Source organism: Gallinula chloropus, assembly GCF_964237585.1.
Source record: "Gallinula chloropus genome assembly, chromosome: 1".
Classification (NCBI taxonomy): domain Eukaryota; kingdom Metazoa; phylum Chordata; class Aves; order Gruiformes; family Rallidae; genus Gallinula; species Gallinula chloropus.
In genome coordinates, this window is record NC_140085.1 from 143,158,028 (window position 1) to 143,176,271 (window position 18,244).

Sequence of the window (18,244 nt, forward strand, 5' to 3'; positions counted from 1 at the left end):
CCAGTCCCTTAGGGACTCTGGATTTATTACACTACCCAAATCCATTACACTGTTGTGACAGCTGAAATTCAACCCCGCGTTCAAGCGCTTCAAACCCAGCGCAAAGATGTAGATGGTGGAGGGAACCAGGGCAGCCGGGGTGCATACAGCCTTCTACTCCCAAGAGCTAGGCCAGGTCACCAGCGAACAGGCAACCCGCACTACAGACTGCCCCTTGCCGCGCTATCCAACGCGACCCTGGCAGCGTCAGCCCTGACGCCGGGCAGCCGGTGCTGCTGCGGCTCGCATCTCCTGCCTGCAGCCCCGCCACGCCGCGCTCCCGGGACCACGGGCTCCCTTCGGCACGGGTGACACGCACCCACCTCGGGCCCGCAGTCCACACAGCCCACCTCGTAACCAGGCGCGCTCGGCCCCAGCGCGCCTGTCACGAAGGCCCAGGGGCCACCTGCGTGGCTGAGGCGGAGGACGACCTGGCAGAGGTGTTGCCTCAGGGGAAGCAGGCGCCTGGCATCGCGCCCTTCGTCTGGCGCAGGCCCCACGCTGCAGCCCAGGCGCGTAACACCCCCCGGCCGCCACCTCTATTCCGGCCAGGGCGCGGCGCGGCCCGGCCGCAGGGGCAGGAGGATTCTGCCACCGGGAGGGCTACACGCCTACCCCTACCCCGCAACCCGCCGTGCCTGCAGCAGCGCGGCGCCGCACAGAACCACCGGGGAGAAACGTCCCCACCGCGGGGCCGTAGCCCCCGCGCCGCCCGCCCCTCGCACACGGACCTCCCACCGCCGCGGCCGGCCAGCGCGTCGCAGCCCTGCACGCAATCGCCCTCCCGCCACCATCTTGAATGCGGGCAGGAGAAGGCCCGACACCCTCCTCACAGAAACAATGACAGTGATGCCCCAGCCCTCCCAAGAGCCGGGAGAAAGGAGCACTAAAGAGACGGGATAACCCCACCGGGAACAGCAAGCACCTGCAGAAGACCTAAAGTCACGCTTAAGCGACGAAACAAACCAAAACAACCCACCCGCTCCCGAACTCTCTTGCCCCGGACAGAGCAAAGGCTGGCTTGCCCGCACTTAAAATGGCACCCGCTTCCGCCCTCGCCTGGTGACTCCGCCTCCCTCAGCCCGGGGGCGGGGCGGCAGTAGGTGCGCGCCTGGTGGCGCCTTCTCGCGGGCACGCGCGCGCCCGGCACCGGCCAATCCCTCTCTCCCCGCCCGCCCGCGACACACGCGTCAGGAGACGCAGCGCGCTGCGGGGAGCCCGCCCCGCCCCGGCTCCGCCCCGGCTCCGCCCCGCCCCGAGTTCCTCCGCGCGCGCGCCGCGGCCCGGCCGGAGAGACGGCGGACTGGAACCGGCTGCGGCAGCGCGATGACGGCGCGGCGGGAGGCGGCGGTGGCCGCCGCCGGCTGCCCCGGCTGCCACGGCTTCGCCTTCCTTCGCGCCGGCAGGTGGGCGGTTGCCTGGCGGGGCGCGGCGCTGCGTTTCGTCCTGGCGGTGCTCATCCACACGGCCCGGGCCGAGAAGGAAGGTAAAGACCCAGATTTCCTTTCCCTTCCTCGCCCTTCCCCGCTTCCTCCGGCGGCGGCCGCGGAGCCGCGGCCCGCGCGCTCCCCGCAGGCGATTGCGGGGCGGCGGTTGAGCGGGCGCGGGCGCTTTACTGAGGGGAAGGCGGCTGACGAGGCTCCCGGCCTCGCCGCCCCTTCCCCTTCCCCCTCGGCGGGGCCGCCGGGTCTCGCCGTGCGGCTGCCGCGCGGGGAGTCGCTGGCGCTGTCGTCGTGTCCCGTCCCTGTCCGTCCGTCCGTCCGTTCACCCCCTCCTCCTTCCCCGCCGCTACCGGGGCGCACTGGCGGGTCTGGGGTGTGTGTGTGTGTGTGTGTGTGTGTGGTGGCGCGGGGGAGCAGTTGACACTGGGGGCGAGCTTGGTGGGGTTTCTCCTCCCTGACAGCGGCGGGGCTGGAGCTGCGGCTGCCCTCTGACAGACAGAAAGGCGAGAGGGGAAAGGAGAAAGAAAGAAAGGGGAATAAAACCCTCCCCAAAGCCTAGGGCTGTCTGGTGTTGGGCTGGTTTCCCTGCGTCAGGCTTCCAGCTGGAGACCCAGCCAAGCCAAACAGGCGGGCAAACCTGCCCTGGGAAAGGGCAGAAATGCGGGCTCGGGAGCGGCGGCGAGAGCCCCTTTCGCCTCCCCGGACTTCTGACAGGTGCCTGACGCCTTTGAGAGGTCGGTGGCGGCGTCTCCAAACTTCAGTGGGAGTCAGGCTGGGACTTTTTAACTTGTAGCGCCTTGGATTTTTGGCACGTTGTCTTTTCATTGTGGCTTAACAAGGCGGGGGGGAGGAGCCCCGAGCGAAACACCTCAGCCTATTCTGCAGCATTGCTGAGAACGGCTTTCAAGCGTTTCCAGGGTGCGGAGTCGTGGTGTGGCGGTGTGAAAAAGCAGCAGGGAAGTGCCATGTAGTACAGAGTTAAGCGGAGAATTTACTGTTCAAGCAAGTTGCTGCGCTGGAGGAAGCTGTATTGAAAGGAGACTGAAACGTGTCAGGCCAGATGAGGCTCAAGAGTATGAAACAGAGTAAGAATAAAAAAAGAATAATATGGAATAAGAGCTTACCGAGCAGGCTGTGGTCATGTCTCCAGACCAGACTTGAGGGACGAAATGCATCCTAATAATGCATGTATCAGAATAAATGTAGATCTGCTTCTCACTTTTAAATGAAGGGCTCAATTCGGGTAATTTCCTGGTAACTTGTTTTTACAAATACAGTGATGTTGATATTATAGTGATAATAAAAAACAGTTTTGAGTCACAGCCACTCTTGTTCACTTGGCTTTGTCTTCAGAGCTTTTTACCTTTAAAAAAACTGTGAAGAAGTTATAGTATCCTTACATTGATGAGAATTTGTCTGTCTGTTCAGTCTGTAGCGTTTCAAGGTACTAGAAAAGTTCAAATTCTTTGGAAATACCTTTTTTATTAAAAAAAAAATCTCTGATTTGGATTGTGTTCTTGAACACGTAATAGCTTGCATGTGATTATAAACTTATCAGTGATGTCATACACGAGTATGATGGAATTGATTCATGGCCTAGAAGTTGTGACAGCTGGGGCCATAGTCTGGCTTTGTTCATTTGTAGAAGAGATTCTGGTTTTTTTCTCTATGGACTTCCTTGGCATTCCTAGATAAACAAAGGCAGGTTTAGATTCACAGTGTTTTGAACGGATGTGATTGAAATCCCTCAAGAAAATGGAATAGTTTGTACTGATACCATTTCCTCCTATTGATACAATCTATTACTTAAAACTTACCCCAACAATGATTCTGTAATTTTGAAAAAGTGAATTTGGCTCTCCTAGAGAGCAAAGATTTGTTCAGTCTTTTCTGATTTATGATACTCATTTTTCTTCCCAAGATTTCTGCTGCTTGAGTGCAGTCTATGAGTAGTGCATTTAAGCTTACTAATCAGTCTTGTTGTTTTGAGTTTTTTTTTAGTGTGGGGGTTTTTTTGGTTTGTTTTGGTTTTTTTAAAATTAATCTCTCATGGGTCCCTTAGAAGAATTTGTTGATGATCTGCATATGTGGATCACACATTGAAAACTGTTTTCTTGGAGTTCTTCATTTTGCTGAGTGCAATGCCCTTTTCTAGCCCTGGATAGAAGAACAGTCTTAAAGCAAGACAAAGTCAGATAGAGACTTGTGAGATCCGGTCCCACTGGAACTACAATCCAAGTGCCAGTCTGCAAGGGCAGTAGCTAAGCATAGGAGGAGATGGACCAGCTTGGCCAGTGGGCGTTCAGACCAGGGTAGGAGCTCAGAACGAAACACTACTTCACCAGGAGGAGGGGGAGAGTGTTCCAGGCTGTATCCTTCAGTGCCTTAGTTTCTACCAGGTTGTGTCAAGTTAAACATAGGAATACACAGTTTAAAAAAAAATAAATCTGCAAGTAGGCAGGAATATCCTTTCCACCCCTCAAAAGTAGGCATACATGTTTTACTACAGCTGCAGGAAGGAAGCTGTGGAGAGGAATTGAAACTGAGGTGGTACGTTCTTGTTCCTGCTGTATTTCTACGCTGTTGGAGGTGAAGGTGACCGTGCTGAGACATAGTGCAGTGTGTATTCCAGAGAAGCTGCTAACAGGAAAAAAATCAACAGATGCACGTGCTCAGATGAATGACAGAAGTGAGAGAATAGATCAGAATATCATAAAATAAAGTGAAAAATTAAAGTGGAGGATACTCTTTTCTTCTTACCTTCCATGTCCATGAGGAGAAACAGCTGATGCACAGAGAGTAATGCTGGCTTCATGCTCCTGTGGAGAAGGAGCAGCAAGCAGGTTTTGGAGCTTTCACTGCTAGGAAGAAGATTCATGCTGGAGTGTTCCAGATAGGGGACCAAAAACAGTAATGTCAATCTTAGCTAAAGAGTTTGAGGGTAAAAATGTAACATAAACAGCTTTACTATTTGTCTAACAGCAAAAACAAAACTGAAATCCTTTGTGTGTGCAAGCTATAGATCAAACTCAGCGAGGAAACAGTGATGTTGCTGTACACTCTGTGCTACAGAAATAGAACTTGCAGAAAGTGTATGGTACCTGAACAAATACAAGAGCAGCCAAGAAAACTTAAACATCAATTTTAGACTAAACACTGATGTGTGACTTTTTTTTTTTCTTTTTTTTTTTTTTTTTTTTTTTTTTGTCCTTGTTGTTGTCTAGCTGGGTTCTGGGTGCCCATGTGTTTCCCAGTGAGAGGGAGAAGAAAACTGTAAATATTTATTTCACTTGGGGAATCTGTGAACCCATAGTAAAAGAATGATATGGCAGGAATAAGGTGATCCTTCTGGTCTTGGAGAGCCTCTGCCCCCCTAGGAGGGACTAAAATATAATTTAAAAGTTTCTTTTGCAAATGCACGTGATTTTCAGGCTTTTCATAAGCTCATCCTTTCCTAGTGTAATTATCACGTTCTATATCACCACATGGATTGAGGACAACTCTCAGTTTATATTTGACCATGTGTGAGTTTTTTGATTTTGTTTAGGGTTTTTTCTTTGGGGGGGAGGGTGGTGGTGTTAATTTTTTTAGTTGTTTTTCTAGGGGAGCACACAACAGTCTTCTGGGCTTCAGGTTGAAGGAAGCCATAGTAATACCACAACCCCTGTGGTCAGTAAAATGTTTTGAATAGCAAATATCCAATGTCAGCATGATTAATTTTTTTACCTGAAAACTGTTTTGTGTTTTTTCCTTTATTTATTTTCAATGTGCAATTTCCTTTAAAAAAAAAAATCTTCATTTTATACAGCAGCATTTTAAAAAAAAAAAAAAAATCAGTGCTGCATTTTACCTGGCCAGCTGACTGAAAGCTTGTTGAGACCATTTGGATTATTCTCTTACCTACCCACCTGTTCACAAGATTGATGCAGTTAGAGCAAGGCTGATATTTAAGCTTGGTTCAATCCCAAACTGTAACTTTTGAGGTTACATCTTAGTGCTGGATCTGGGGAAAAAAAATCTATTTAAATATCTAATATTTGGTACTGGATAGGTCAGTGAAAATGCAGAATGTTCTTTAGAATTAAAGCTTCACGTATTCTCCACTAACATCCTTGGAACTAAGGTAGTTGCTGAGCATAAACAGTGGCTGAAATAATCACAGAAGAGGTGAAGGGGAGATGTTGCCAGTAGAACAGTGTGCTGGGTTGCTGAGTATGGTTTTGTCATTCAGTCTAATCCTGGTCTAGTAGCTTTTCCTTTTTGCTTATATAAAAAATGTCAAATTGGGGTATTTCATATGAGTATCAAAAGTGGATTAATGCTGGATGATGATGTGGGAAAAAGCTTATATGTTTAAAGTAACGTTAGGAAAAACTTTTCATGTATACTGCTTGGTTGTCCTAGCCTACAGTTACCACCAACATAAAGCATGCTACCATTTATTTTAATGCTATTGTTTAAATACTGACTTAAATCAAGAAGTGTTCAAGAAAGAAGGACCTCAGTCAAATTGAAAATACTCTAGAAACTGAAGTAGCACATCAGTATGAACAGTGTGAGGAAAACAGTGAGTAAAAATTGGCCATGTTGTCTCACTGTGGTTTTGAAACTAAAGTGTGGGAAAGCTGGTTAGGTTTGCACTATGTCTGTGCTCTTGTGAAAGATAAATATTAACCATGCGCTTGGGTTGAAAGGTCTCATACTTGTCTGCAGAATCTTTGGGCTAAATTAAATGTAAGGAATAATTGTAATGCAACTCACAGGAAGTTGAGAGCCCATGTTCTCCATGACAGCCTGTGTAAAGCTCGGAAATGGTTGCTGTTCCCCCTTCTGCAACCTCTTTCTCCCTCACCGGCCTCTAGTAAAACTGCATGTGTGGGTCAGGCTGGGGTGGCCTCACCTCTAGAGTTGGTTGAAGGACAGCGGGCTGCAGGTAAGGGCTTTGGGACTGCAGGCTCTTGAAGGAACTTGTTAACGTGAAGTTGACATGCTGCTAACATAGCTGTTGCTCCTGAGATGATGAAGCCCCTCTGAAGTTTGCCCAAGGCTGTAGGCATTACTTTATTTAAAGCTTTCAGGCGTTATTTTTGTGATTGATTTGCCACTGTTGCAGTATGGGTTACTTTTAAATTCCAGCTGTTTGCAGTAAAGCTTGGACATTTGCTTTCTGTCGGATTTTTGTTCCACTCAAAGCAATATATACTGTAATTCTGTGGTGTATTTTACTAAGTCTGGAAGTGTAAAGAGTGTTTCAAACAGTGAACTGGGTAAATTAGCTGGGAGCTTGACAGTCAATGGTGGAAGTTGTGGTTCATGCATAACCAGCAGTAAAAGTTGTGTGACTGAAGCTCAGGCTAGAACCAGTTTGGTTTGTTCCTGTGTTTGTGGGTTCAGCGAGAATAAAAATCAATAAAGATCTGGTTTTGTGTCTCTTGCCAGTAACTGCTAACCAGTGTGGTGCCTCTCACTCTCTCAGCCTACAGCATAATTGTACCTGGGTGCAACAGGAGCTGCGAGAAGGTGTCTTTTTCCTTCCAAAGAGTGTTTGAAGTAAATGCGTACTCTTCATGGTGATGAGTGGGTGCATGCAGAATTGGACTGGGTAATACCTTGAGCTGCCTGCTCTAACCAGACCTGCTCTGAGCGAATGGCTGGGCTGGAGGACTCCAGGGTCACTTCCAGCCAGTGTTACCCTCTGGTTCCAAAAGGTGAGCGCTTTGGGTGCTTATTACAGAAGCCACCGATTCAATCCATCCATTCATCTGTGGCAGTCACCAAATTTGAGTTTTAAACTACAGTTCCTTCGAAAAGCCTTTCAGTTTGTTCTAAAAATTTTGTAAGTATGCCAGCATTTTTAATGCTGAGGTAGAGGATGCAAAATTTCTTCTTGCATAGGGACTATATCAATGTGTTGCTGAAATGGCCTTTGTTTTGCGATTGGTTTCCTTGGCATTAGTAATCCAGTTTAATTGGGAAATAGGAACGTAGTTTGCTTTTTACATGGAAGAATTGTTAGCAGTCCAGGTATGGAAGCAGTAATTCTTACCACCAACTGACCTTTTCCCATTTTGTAAAGCTTGTGGAGAAAAAATGTAGATGTCTAATTTAGGAAACCAGAAAGAACCAATACCTTGAGAGTTAAAGGGGAGATATTTGTCTTTCTAGTTGTAAATACAGGCAAAGAACAATCCTTTCAGACATGGGTTCCTTAGAAGCATCTGGTGAAACTGTAACGCGATGCAGGAATGTTGGTTAGTTCTGTTTTCTGAACTGTCCACATAGAATAATTAGTGGTCTACTGACTGTAGCAAGGATGTGATGCTGATCTGCATTTAACACTTTTAAGCTCTGGTTTTAATACTTTCTGATAAGCAGACTTGGCTAAGTTGTGCTCTGGAACGTTAAAGGGATTAAATTAGGGTTGTGTGCAGTCATGCTCTCTGTTTCTTTCTAATGGAGAAACAGCAAAGAGCTGAAGGGTTGCAATGTTATTCCACTCTCAGAAAAGGAGAAATAAAAATTGAGGAGTTTTATACTAGTTTGGTAAGAGTAGCAGAAAAATCTCAGTTCTATCTTCTTAGTAAGACTATCATAGAGCTATTTTAATACCTCTCCGTACACTGTCTGCCATGCATAGCAGTATAGCACCATTCAAGAACAGCTCCAGTTTTACTGTAGTTAGTGAATGGTTTTAGGGATGTCTGAATGAAATTTAATGGAAGGAGGCATACTGGAAATGAAACTGTGTACTCAAGAGCTCCTTGTGTCTGTGTACTGTAGGAAGTTACAAAAGGTTATTTAATAGAACTGTTTAGCTGAATTAACTTCAGAACGTAAACATGTACTAATTTGACTAATGTATCAATTAACTATAGTTCATAAAGAAATCTGTCGTAACGTTGATGCCTGTCTGAAGTTTTTTTTCCATTGAACATCTAGATCTACTGTACATATTTGGTACAATAAATGCACACAGTGACTTAAAAAAACCCAAACAGCACTTCGTTATAGGGTGTGGTGTTTTTTGTTATTTAAGTCAGGAAGTACAGCTAACAGTGGTGTTACTTAAATGACCATAAAAGGGGGTGATGATAGAATAGGAAATAGTTATATGCAAGCATGGTATTGATTTAAATAATTTGCAACACTTCCCCTCACCCCCCCCCCCCCCCAAACTTCTTATATGTCCATTGTTCATCAGCTTGACTTTAGATCCATAGATCTGAAGTAGAATGGGGCCCTAGTAGAGGGGGAGGTGATAGTGAAGCTCTCAAGGAGGAGAGTTTTAGTGAGGAAACTTTAGTTTATGAAAACAGAATGCTTTCTCCTGATAGGCGTACTCTGTTGGAGACATCTCAAGATAGTTTCCTCAGTGTGAAATTGGATGGCTTCAGCATAGTTGGATGCAACTGGCTTATGAAATTTTAAAATTTTTGTAATAGGTAATGTGCAGACTGAAAATGGCTCAGATTGAGGATGGTTCAAGTTACTGATACGGAGATAAAGTAAAGAAATAGAGTACTTTTTGTGACATCTGCTTCCTGGAGAGGATTTTTGAGTCCCTCATTTGAGATGTTGATGGAGTATGCTAAGTGAACTTAAAAATTGGTTATCTGAAGATTGTAATAAGTATGAAATCATATAGCAATACAGAAAAAGGCTTACTAAATCAGTGGTTTACACCAAAATACTGTACAGATATTTGCAGGTGGAATTTGTAGGTAATGATAAAAGTATCTAGGCAACTAGATGAACTTCAGGGTATTTGGCTTTGATTTATTCCCAGCAGTGGTTCATGCACTACTTTGGAGCCTGGCTACAAGGAGCTCCTCCTGGCTCTATTCTGGGACCTGTCCTGTTTAACATCTGTCACTGCTCTGGAGTTGGAGTGTACCAAATCTGGGAGCAGTCAGTATGCTCAAGGGCAGGGCTGTGTTTCTGAGGGATCTCCCAGGGCAGAGCAGTGAGCTGATAGCACCTTCATGAAATCCCAGAAGGACAAATGGAAAGTCCTTTGCCTGGGACAGAATAATCACTTGCAGGCCATACAGGCTTGGAAATGCTAAGTGTGAGTCAGCAATGTACCCTGGCAGCATACAGGAGTGTAGCCACTAGACTGAACAAAGTGATTATTCCTGTTTACTCAGTATTTAATAGACCACACCTAAACCACTGCATCCAGTTGTGTTCTCTTCTATCCCACTGGAAGGCCACAAAGATGGAGCCAGACTTCTTATGGAGATGCATGGCAGGAGCCTGAGAGGCAGTGGTCATAAAGTGAAACAGGGAAAGTTTGTTTTGCACCAAGAGGTGCTGGTCTGTGATGATCTAAGTAAGAAAGGCACTCAGACACTGTGTTATATAATTGAAAATGCTTTTTATTGGAGCTAACACTGTAAAGAGAGAACGGTGTAGATAATCTTACATCTGTTTTGATGATGGGAACCCTGAGTTGTGCAATATACTGTGCAGACCCCACCCATAGAAAAGGTTACCCTCCAATGGTGTTTCAAGCTGTTGTTTGATTTCTTTAGTAGAAAACAACTCTATCAATAATTTGTACTATCAAGCAGAACAGATGCTCACATGAGAACTTGTAGCTGCACTTTTGGATAAAGGCAAGGCCACCCATGTAGCAAGTGGGAGCTGCCTGCAGGCTCATCCTGCAGCTGGGGAGGGGTATGTGCAGTAGAGCATCCGCCTGAAGGCCAGCCCATACATGCAGCACAGCACTGGCATGTGCCTACTCGGGTTAGTTCCTGCCTGGATCACAAACTCCTCGTTTGTGAGGATCACTATGATGTTCTGTCTTGATATCATGAGACTGCATTTCACTATGAGACCAGCCAGGCATTGAAACAGATTCCCTAGAGAGGTGGTGGAATCTCTGACCTGGAGGCTTTCAAAGCCCAGCTAAACAAAAGCCTATGCAACATGGCCCAAATGCAGTGTTCGTGCTTCAGCAGAAGGTTGAGGTAGATGGCATTTAGGGTCCAATCTACCCTGAATTGCTCTGTCTCTGTGTTTTGTGTCTCACTTGTGATCTTAAAAACTAGGTTGGAAGTTGGAATAACTTTGACACAACTGATGGGAATCTCTCCCTGTAAGACAGGAGAATTCTGGGTTTTCACGTACCTCCATGGTGAAATCAGTTCTATGGTAGTAATAATTTAGATATAATTTAGATAGAAGTGGATTGTAATTGGATCCAGGAAGTTTCATGTGTCACTGAATCGCTGGAGAAATATGATCATAGAATGAAAAAAGGCCCTTTTGGCCGTTCCTTGTTTCTATAGTCGTGCATCACATAGGCTTTATTTGTCCCCTAGTTTTCATTCTCTAGAAAATCTTGTTTCCACAGGAATATTTGTATCCCCTCTTTCATGCAAAGGGTAATACAACCATTAGTTTCCATCTTTGCTAGCTGCTGGTAATATGACAATAAATTGGATTGTGGTTGACACGTTAATATACAAGATGTATTAAAGTAATACTTAAGAATGTGTGCAACTCATATGTCTGAGGAAATACTGAGAGATCTGGATGTTGAATGTTGCCAGGTTTGGCTGGTGCCCTCTTGCAGCAGGGGACACTGAATACTTGGTCTTTACTGGAAACCATTTCCTTTTAGTATGTTTGCTTTGGTGTTCTGGACCTGTGTGTAACTTCAGTCTGTGGAGCCATCAGTGGGCATCAGTGATCGTTATCTAGCAAGACCCTTGCAACCAGCTGTTCTGCCACTTAATTTGGTGATAGAAAGCACTGACACACTTGCACTTTAAATTGTTGCTCCTCAATATAAGATAAGAAAGGTATGCAAGGAACTTTTAGATTATGATATAGCTAATTTTGTATCATCATGTAGCTTACCAGTTGCCTTTCATGTAGCTTAACTAGGTTGTGATCTCCCCAAATAACTTGAATGTAACTGTATCTTTCAAAATAATGAAAAGGTGATTAAATTCCTTGATTTTGGGGGAAACCTGGTTATGTCTGCTGCTGAAGGAAAGACTGCTGTCATCGACAGGGCCTGAATTTTTGCAGATGAAGTTACTTTGCCAGTTAGTACTACTGAATATCATTATCTGATGGAGAAAAGACTGAAACAAACTTCCAGTTCATCAGCGAAAATTTCATCAGAGTTCCAGGACTTGATGTCCCATAAATTCTTCCCCTGAATAAATTGAATTTCTCTAGAGAAAAAGACATTAGAGTAAGGAACACAAATTAAATTTAAAAAATATTTATTTACTGTGATTTAATCGTGCTTTAAAAATATTTGTATAGGGAAAAAAAAACCCTAGTGCTGAACGGTCATTTAATCTAGCAAAGGTGCACGTTTGGGTTGAGAGTTGGTCCTAGGCCTCTCAAAGTGGAAGTGAGAGGTATTTTTGAGTGAAGATAATTAACTGTTGTCTTAGTTGAGGGGGAACTTAGCAATGTGAGGTACTTGCAATCTTTAAACTAGAGTTAGATGTCTCTTTGAAACGTATTCTGTAACTAAGCCCAAGGGTTTGGAATTACTGGGTGATACCGTGATGTGTTGTGTGGGTGTCAACCTAGGTCATGATAGCAGTTTCTGAAAGACTCTGCGCAGAAGAGGTTGCTTACTCTTGAAGGGTAGTAAGTAAAAGGTACTTCCAAGGTGTTTTGGGTGGATTGAATTTCTGCAGTTAAGCATACATAAATATTTAATTTCCATACAACAACATCCACCTTTAATTTCTCAATGAAAACATTGTATGTAGCTTATGGAAGTTAAATATCCCCCCCACAACCTGAATTTCCCTGTGATGTTTCATTCTTCTCACCCTGTATTTTATCTTCTTTCAAAAATTGCTGCAATTGCTCTTCTCCACCCTTTTATCTTCTGTTTTTATCAGCCATTGTGGTCAGTGCTGGCCTGTGCTCCTGCATGGCAAGTCAACAGGCTGCTTTGCTCAGTGATCAATAAGTAGCATTGCTGCCACATCATTAACACTGCGGCTTTAATGTTAGACTTTTCGTACTTTTTCTTGACCTTTGCTCATTGTGTTTATAGACCTTCTACGGTAGCTGATTAAGCCTTGTCGTGCTGCTCTTTTACTTGTCCTCCAGCCTGAAGAGCTTCTTCCAGTGTCCACCTGAGGAGGGAGAGGGCAGAGCTACTGTGCTCCTTGCTCCTAGCGCTGCTTCTGTCCAGTTGTAACTTAGCCATAACCAAGTTGCAAGTGTTATGCAGCAAAATCTAAATTGGTGTGTTGTCCAAGTTCCCTTGCTCTTCTATTAAAAAAGTGAGTAAAAAAAAATAAAAATAGGAGAGGGGCAGGCAGCTGTTGCTGTGCCATAACATTTGTAAAGGGGTGTGATGCAGAGCATCATCTGTAGCAGGTAGCAAGCTAGGAGCAGGGATTGAAAAACTAAGCAGTGTCCACAGAGCACAGCTGTAGCTCTTACCTGATTGCATTCTTGTTGCCAGCAAGACATTTAGGTGTTGGGAGGTACCTGTCTGGCGCTGCTGTCTTGCTCTTCTGTGGGGTTTTTTTTGAAACTGAAAAAATCTCATTTCCCTTCCTCCTTTCTACAATGTACACAACAATTCTTGCTCTCTATGGGTTTATTACTGTCATTTATCAGCCTGGATGTACTGTTTTAAGTAGGTGTTTACACTGTGTCAGCATAAACTTTCCTTTTTTTTCTTTTTTCTTTTTTTTCTTCTCTTTTTTTGAGTAGGTGGGTTTCACGGGTCAGTTCAGTGGCTGATTTCATAGGAGTGCAAGTTTGGAAGGCTGATGTTAATGGGAATAGTCACAATTATTGTCAGCTAATGCATTGTTCTCCCGAGGCTGCAGAAGCTATGAACTTACTGCCATTTCTTGTAAATGAAATTTTAAATGTTTCTAGATGCTGAAAAAGTTAGTGTTCCAGAAGGTTCATGTTAGTAGTGGACACATGAATTTGCAGTGCTGTATGAGTAAAACTTACTGCTCGAATTAGAAGTTTCTGATCTAAGATTTGAAAATTGAAGTGTGGTGAGGATTTAAGAGTTGTATGGAGGTGCTGCTGCTTCTCCCTCTCTCATTGCAGGACAGGTTATCTTGTTTTTGAGGCTAGTTCCAAGTAATTTTATATCTGTAAGGTCAATACCTAAAAATGTATAAAGGTGTAACCTAATTTAGCGTATTGAAATTTAAAAATATTTAAAATTGCCATAATTAGAACGAAAATTATAATTTTTGTGGCCCAAAGCCAGAAAAAGGGATGCTATTTGCAGATGTTGGGTTTTCCTTTAACATCCTTTTAAATTTTCTCCTCTCTTTAAATGATTTATGAGAAGTTTCCGTGAGTGTTAGAAGTATTGTTCTCTCTGCCTTAAAAATAATGTGTGCTAAAGCCTTCTCCAGATGAAAGAATTATTTCTCCTTTTCTTTTTTTTTTTGTTATTGAAATAGTTGTTTTCCTTCATACATGCAGACACACTCAAATCTTAATGAAAAAAACAGAATTGGATATTTTTTCCTGAGAAGTTTTTTGGAGCCAGCAATTAAATGCATTTGGAGGAACAAATGAAATTATTGAAATGTTTAAAAGTAAAGCACCATCTTGAAGCAAATATTTTTAATAGGTATTTTAAAGCATGTAGTAAATTTTAAAGTAGCATTTGATTTTTTTATCTTAGGAGAAGTTTTATGATATTTATTGTTACCACCTGAAAGAGACCATTTTGATCAGTGGCAGATAACTTTTAACCCCCTTACTACAGAAGATTCAGATAAAAAAAAAAGTTGCTGTAGCTGAAGTGGATGAAATGCAAAGTTCTGTAAGGTGGAAATAGAGACTGAGCACAGAATAGGCATTTGAGAATAGAGGAATTTGCATAATGTGCAATTCCTTTTTCTGCCCATCTAAAATAATCTGAGATAATTTTCTTGAGAAAGTAACAGCTGAAAGAGGGCTGCTAGGTGTAGTAAATGATACTTTCAGTGGGCTTTTTTTGCTTCTAGGTATTTTTCTCTGGTTTTATTGCAAGGGTATATCTATTACACAACACACCCATCCATGCAAACTCCATAAAAGAAACCTTCAGACAGTTACAGCATCTTCTGAAGTGTGAAACAAACGTGGTGAGTGAGGTGTGTGCACTGCATCTTCAGGGTGGAGACACGCTTTCTTCCTTTCCTGGATTAAATTTCACTGCCTGTTCAGAATCAGCTGCACTGTCACTTTCTGTTTTGGGGCTGGCTTTAAAAACTGAATTGATCACCAGATTCCTAAAAATCTGCATCAGCCTTAACTCAGGGGAAAAAGGATGAGTGGATGAACGCAGCGCAGCAGCTGTCCTTACTAGGAAAGGACCTTGCTGTGTGAAGAAGTCTGTCTTGCATCTTAAGTCAGAAATGACACAAGTAAGGTAGTGAAAGATTGTATGCAGACTTAGTTGGGTAAACAGCATATGCCATCAAATTTTTAGTGTTGTGTGCAGTAAAATGCCAGTTATTTGACCTTTTTCTCCCCCCTCCCCCCCACTGTGGAATAGTGAGTCATGCACTCGGGTATTACGGTGCAAGTGATGTACTGTCTCTGTTTCGTTTGTATTAACTTGGGCATAAGTTGATGCATGTGAACTTACTTGAGAATTTTTTGTAATCAGTAGTATAAAATGAGGTTTTAAATGAAAATTCTATCTTTTTTTTTATTTAACTTAGTGTATGGGTTTTTAGTTTGATATAATTAAATTACTGTCTAGGAATGTTTCTACTTCAGCTGTCTTAATATGTAAACAGAAAGTAAAAAAATTAGCAAGATGGCTCTTTGAGGAATGGCAGTGAGGGGTTTTTAGAAAGAAAAAAGAATTTGTATATTTCTGTGTAAAAAGACTTCAAAGTGAGTTACTTTCACATACGATCTTTATTAGTTTGTGCGTATTTACTGTCTTGGCTGTGATGGCTCTTCCTGTGGTCCCTTGGAAAAATTACCCATTTCCCTTCGTTATGGACTACTGGAAAAGAAACAAACGAAGTGACTGTGTAAGCTGAAGAGGATTTAGCTGGAAAGGAAGCGTGCTGGCTGGTGCTCCTCTCTGAGCCCCCTGCCTGAGGTTCACTGTAAGAGAATGATCTCTTAGATTCCCAGTAGCCAGCCACCTGTTGGGATGCAGGCAGAGATTCAGCCCGGTAGCTACACTGACTCTCCTGTCCTGGAGAATAAGCTTTTCTTTAAACAGCTTTCATTGTTTTGAACACTGAACTAGGATGTGTTTCTTGAGGCTCACCAGACTTTTGCATTCTTGAAGCCTATAAATATGGTGGGCTGTAATACAGCATAATACAGTTTTTCTTGATCTGTTTAGTATTTAATGTTTTGCAATGTAATTTGCTTTTCCTAATAATGTTGTTTTATTGTTATATCATATCATGTATCCACCTGCCTGTAGTTCACATGGTGCTCAATTTTCCACTGTTCAGGGTGATTGAAATTGTGCGATTGTGCATAACCAGTTAATTTGTAGTCAAAGCTTTAAAACCAACTCATCCAGTTTTAGTTGTGCTGTTTAACCAGTAGTGATACAAATGCTGTAATTACAGTTACATAGACAGAAGTGAATGACATCTAGCACGTTGTAATTGACTCATGTGGTTATAGTTGCCTTGAAGTGAGCTTAGTCATTAAGACAAAGGGTTAGAAACTGAACTTCTAAAAACTTGGCTTGAATGAGGAGAGATTTAAATAATCAATATGGCCTAGTTTTATTAAGTTGGGACACTATTCCCAGAGGTTGGGGAAAATTCATAGACTAGATCATACCAGGGTGTAGAACTACAGCTTCTAAGAAAATTGGCTTAGACATGTTAAGGGAGAAAATAGCTCTTCCAAGCATGTAAGAGCATGTATAATGATGATTAATGTAAAAATAAATGAAGGCACTGTAGGAGAACTAAGTATTCTAGAATAGTGGTTTTGTAAGCGTATATGTGAGAATATATGTTCCTACTGAAATTAAGATATCGACAGTGGCTAAAGAAAAGAAAAAATTTTGCAAAGCCACCTTAAAAAACAGATCCCAGTCAGGAGTAGGCTTCATAACCTGTGAACCATGGAGAATTTTTCTTATCCTAGTGTACCAAGACTCTTGGCATATTCATTGGTCTCACGTTACATATGTATTTATTCTCTTGTGTGTAATTCAGGCACTTTTAAATATTGATGTTGGTTAAAGTGATTTTGATATGAAGTTCCAGTTTACTTTAGAGACGTGTAGGATTTTAAAATTTTCCTCTTGTTACTTGATGCTTTATAGGTCTGTACTTTCCAGAGACAATTAAAATAGAAATGTGTTTGGGCAAAACTTGGCTGCTAGCTGGTATACACTTGTGAAGATGCTGCTTAAACTTTGAGGAATTTCTGTTCAGTATCCCTTTAGGCCACTCTAGTTTCCATTTTTATTACTTCAGGCACTCTGATAGTGTTTGAAAGGACAGGAGAAGGCATGTAGAAATCTACTGGCAGTAATGGCTGCATAGTGTTCTTACAGTTCCAGAAAGCTGTGGTTTGGGGGGCAGGGATTATGGCTCTGGTGCTGGTTTTTGTTTTGCCTTTTTTTTTAAGGGTCTGGAAGAGCTTAGAAAACGTTCTCAGTAGAAAATGTTGTTTTGGAGCAAGTGGAAAGACCTACATTTGCAGCTCTTTTTCTGATATGACCTTATCATTAGGAGGCTGACTGAAGGAAAGACGTTGTACTTTAAAGTCTGTATGCTACAAAGAAACAGAAAATGAAACTTATGGTATTTTTAGTGTTTGCTGTTGCGTGAATCGCTTCTGTTAGTAGTGACCTGCTGTCTGAACAGAGAAAACCAGGGTACGCAAGCTAGAAACTGGGAAAATCTGACCCTGAAATCACTTAATGTCCCAGTGGTGAGAGTGACTGAAATTGTCAGTGATTCTTGGGAATCTGATAAATTAGCTTCTTAAGCTTGCCTGAAAGGATAAAGGTTTTCTGTGTGCACCTCTTAGAAGAAAATATTCTGTTAAACAGAGGTGAGGAGGAGAGGGGACGTTAATTCTCCTGGCCTTGATATCTGCGGATATGAGTCTCTGCCTTATTCCTCTTTGGGCCCTCAACATGCTAATAGCATTTAAAGTTTGTCTATTAAGTATTAGAATCAGCATTCAGGCCTTCATGTGCTTAGGTCAGGAAGAAATTATTTTCTTGATATGTAATTTGGCGTCTTGGCTGCTGATTTGCACAGTGGCAGATCCCGCTGTGACAGCTGAAATGCTTCTCTACCCCAAATGTTAAGTTGTGCCCCTCTCGTAGCAGTTGCCAGTCATGTGGCAAGGGTGACTGAAATGGCACAATCAGCAGTGCTTAATTAGCTGCAGTTCACTATTCCAGAGCATTAAAGTATTGGCTGCAGTATGAGACTGATAATGGAGCACAATGGTATCAGCCCAGACTTTAGGAAGTTTTCCCAAGAGGAATTGTTAGGGGCTTTGCAGGAACAGTCATCTTCCTCTGTAGCGTGGGGAATGGTTCAGCTAGGAAAGCATGCCCAAGTGATCTCATTCGTAATTGCTTACAGAGTCTTTGGGCATTGGTAATAACCTATGCTTTGCTGGTGACATACATATTTTTTGTGTGAAAGGACAGAAAAGACTATTTTTAGACTGGCAGCAGAAGTTTGTGGGCTTTCTTATCTCAGGTAGTACAAGCGCAAACGGTGAGCAACTGCTGCTAATTCTGGAATGGGCAAATACCCAGAAGGAACCTTCTGCTCTCTGCGTTT

General features: G+C 43.1%; 1 protein-coding gene across 1 annotated transcript in view; it reads left to right on the top strand.

Moving 5' to 3' along the window:
- The first annotated feature begins 1,351 nt into the window (after nucleotides 1-1,351).
- The window catches only part of TMEM131 (transmembrane protein 131), a 105,691-nt gene continuing 88,798 nt past the window's right edge, over nucleotides 1,352-18,244 (top strand). Inside the window, exon 1 of the mRNA XM_084279098.1 lies at nucleotides 1,352-1,525. Within this exon, the coding sequence (XP_084135224.1) occupies nucleotides 1,366-1,525 (160 nt within the window). The 5' untranslated portion in view covers nucleotides 1,352-1,365. The remainder of the gene's footprint in view (nucleotides 1,526-18,244) is intronic.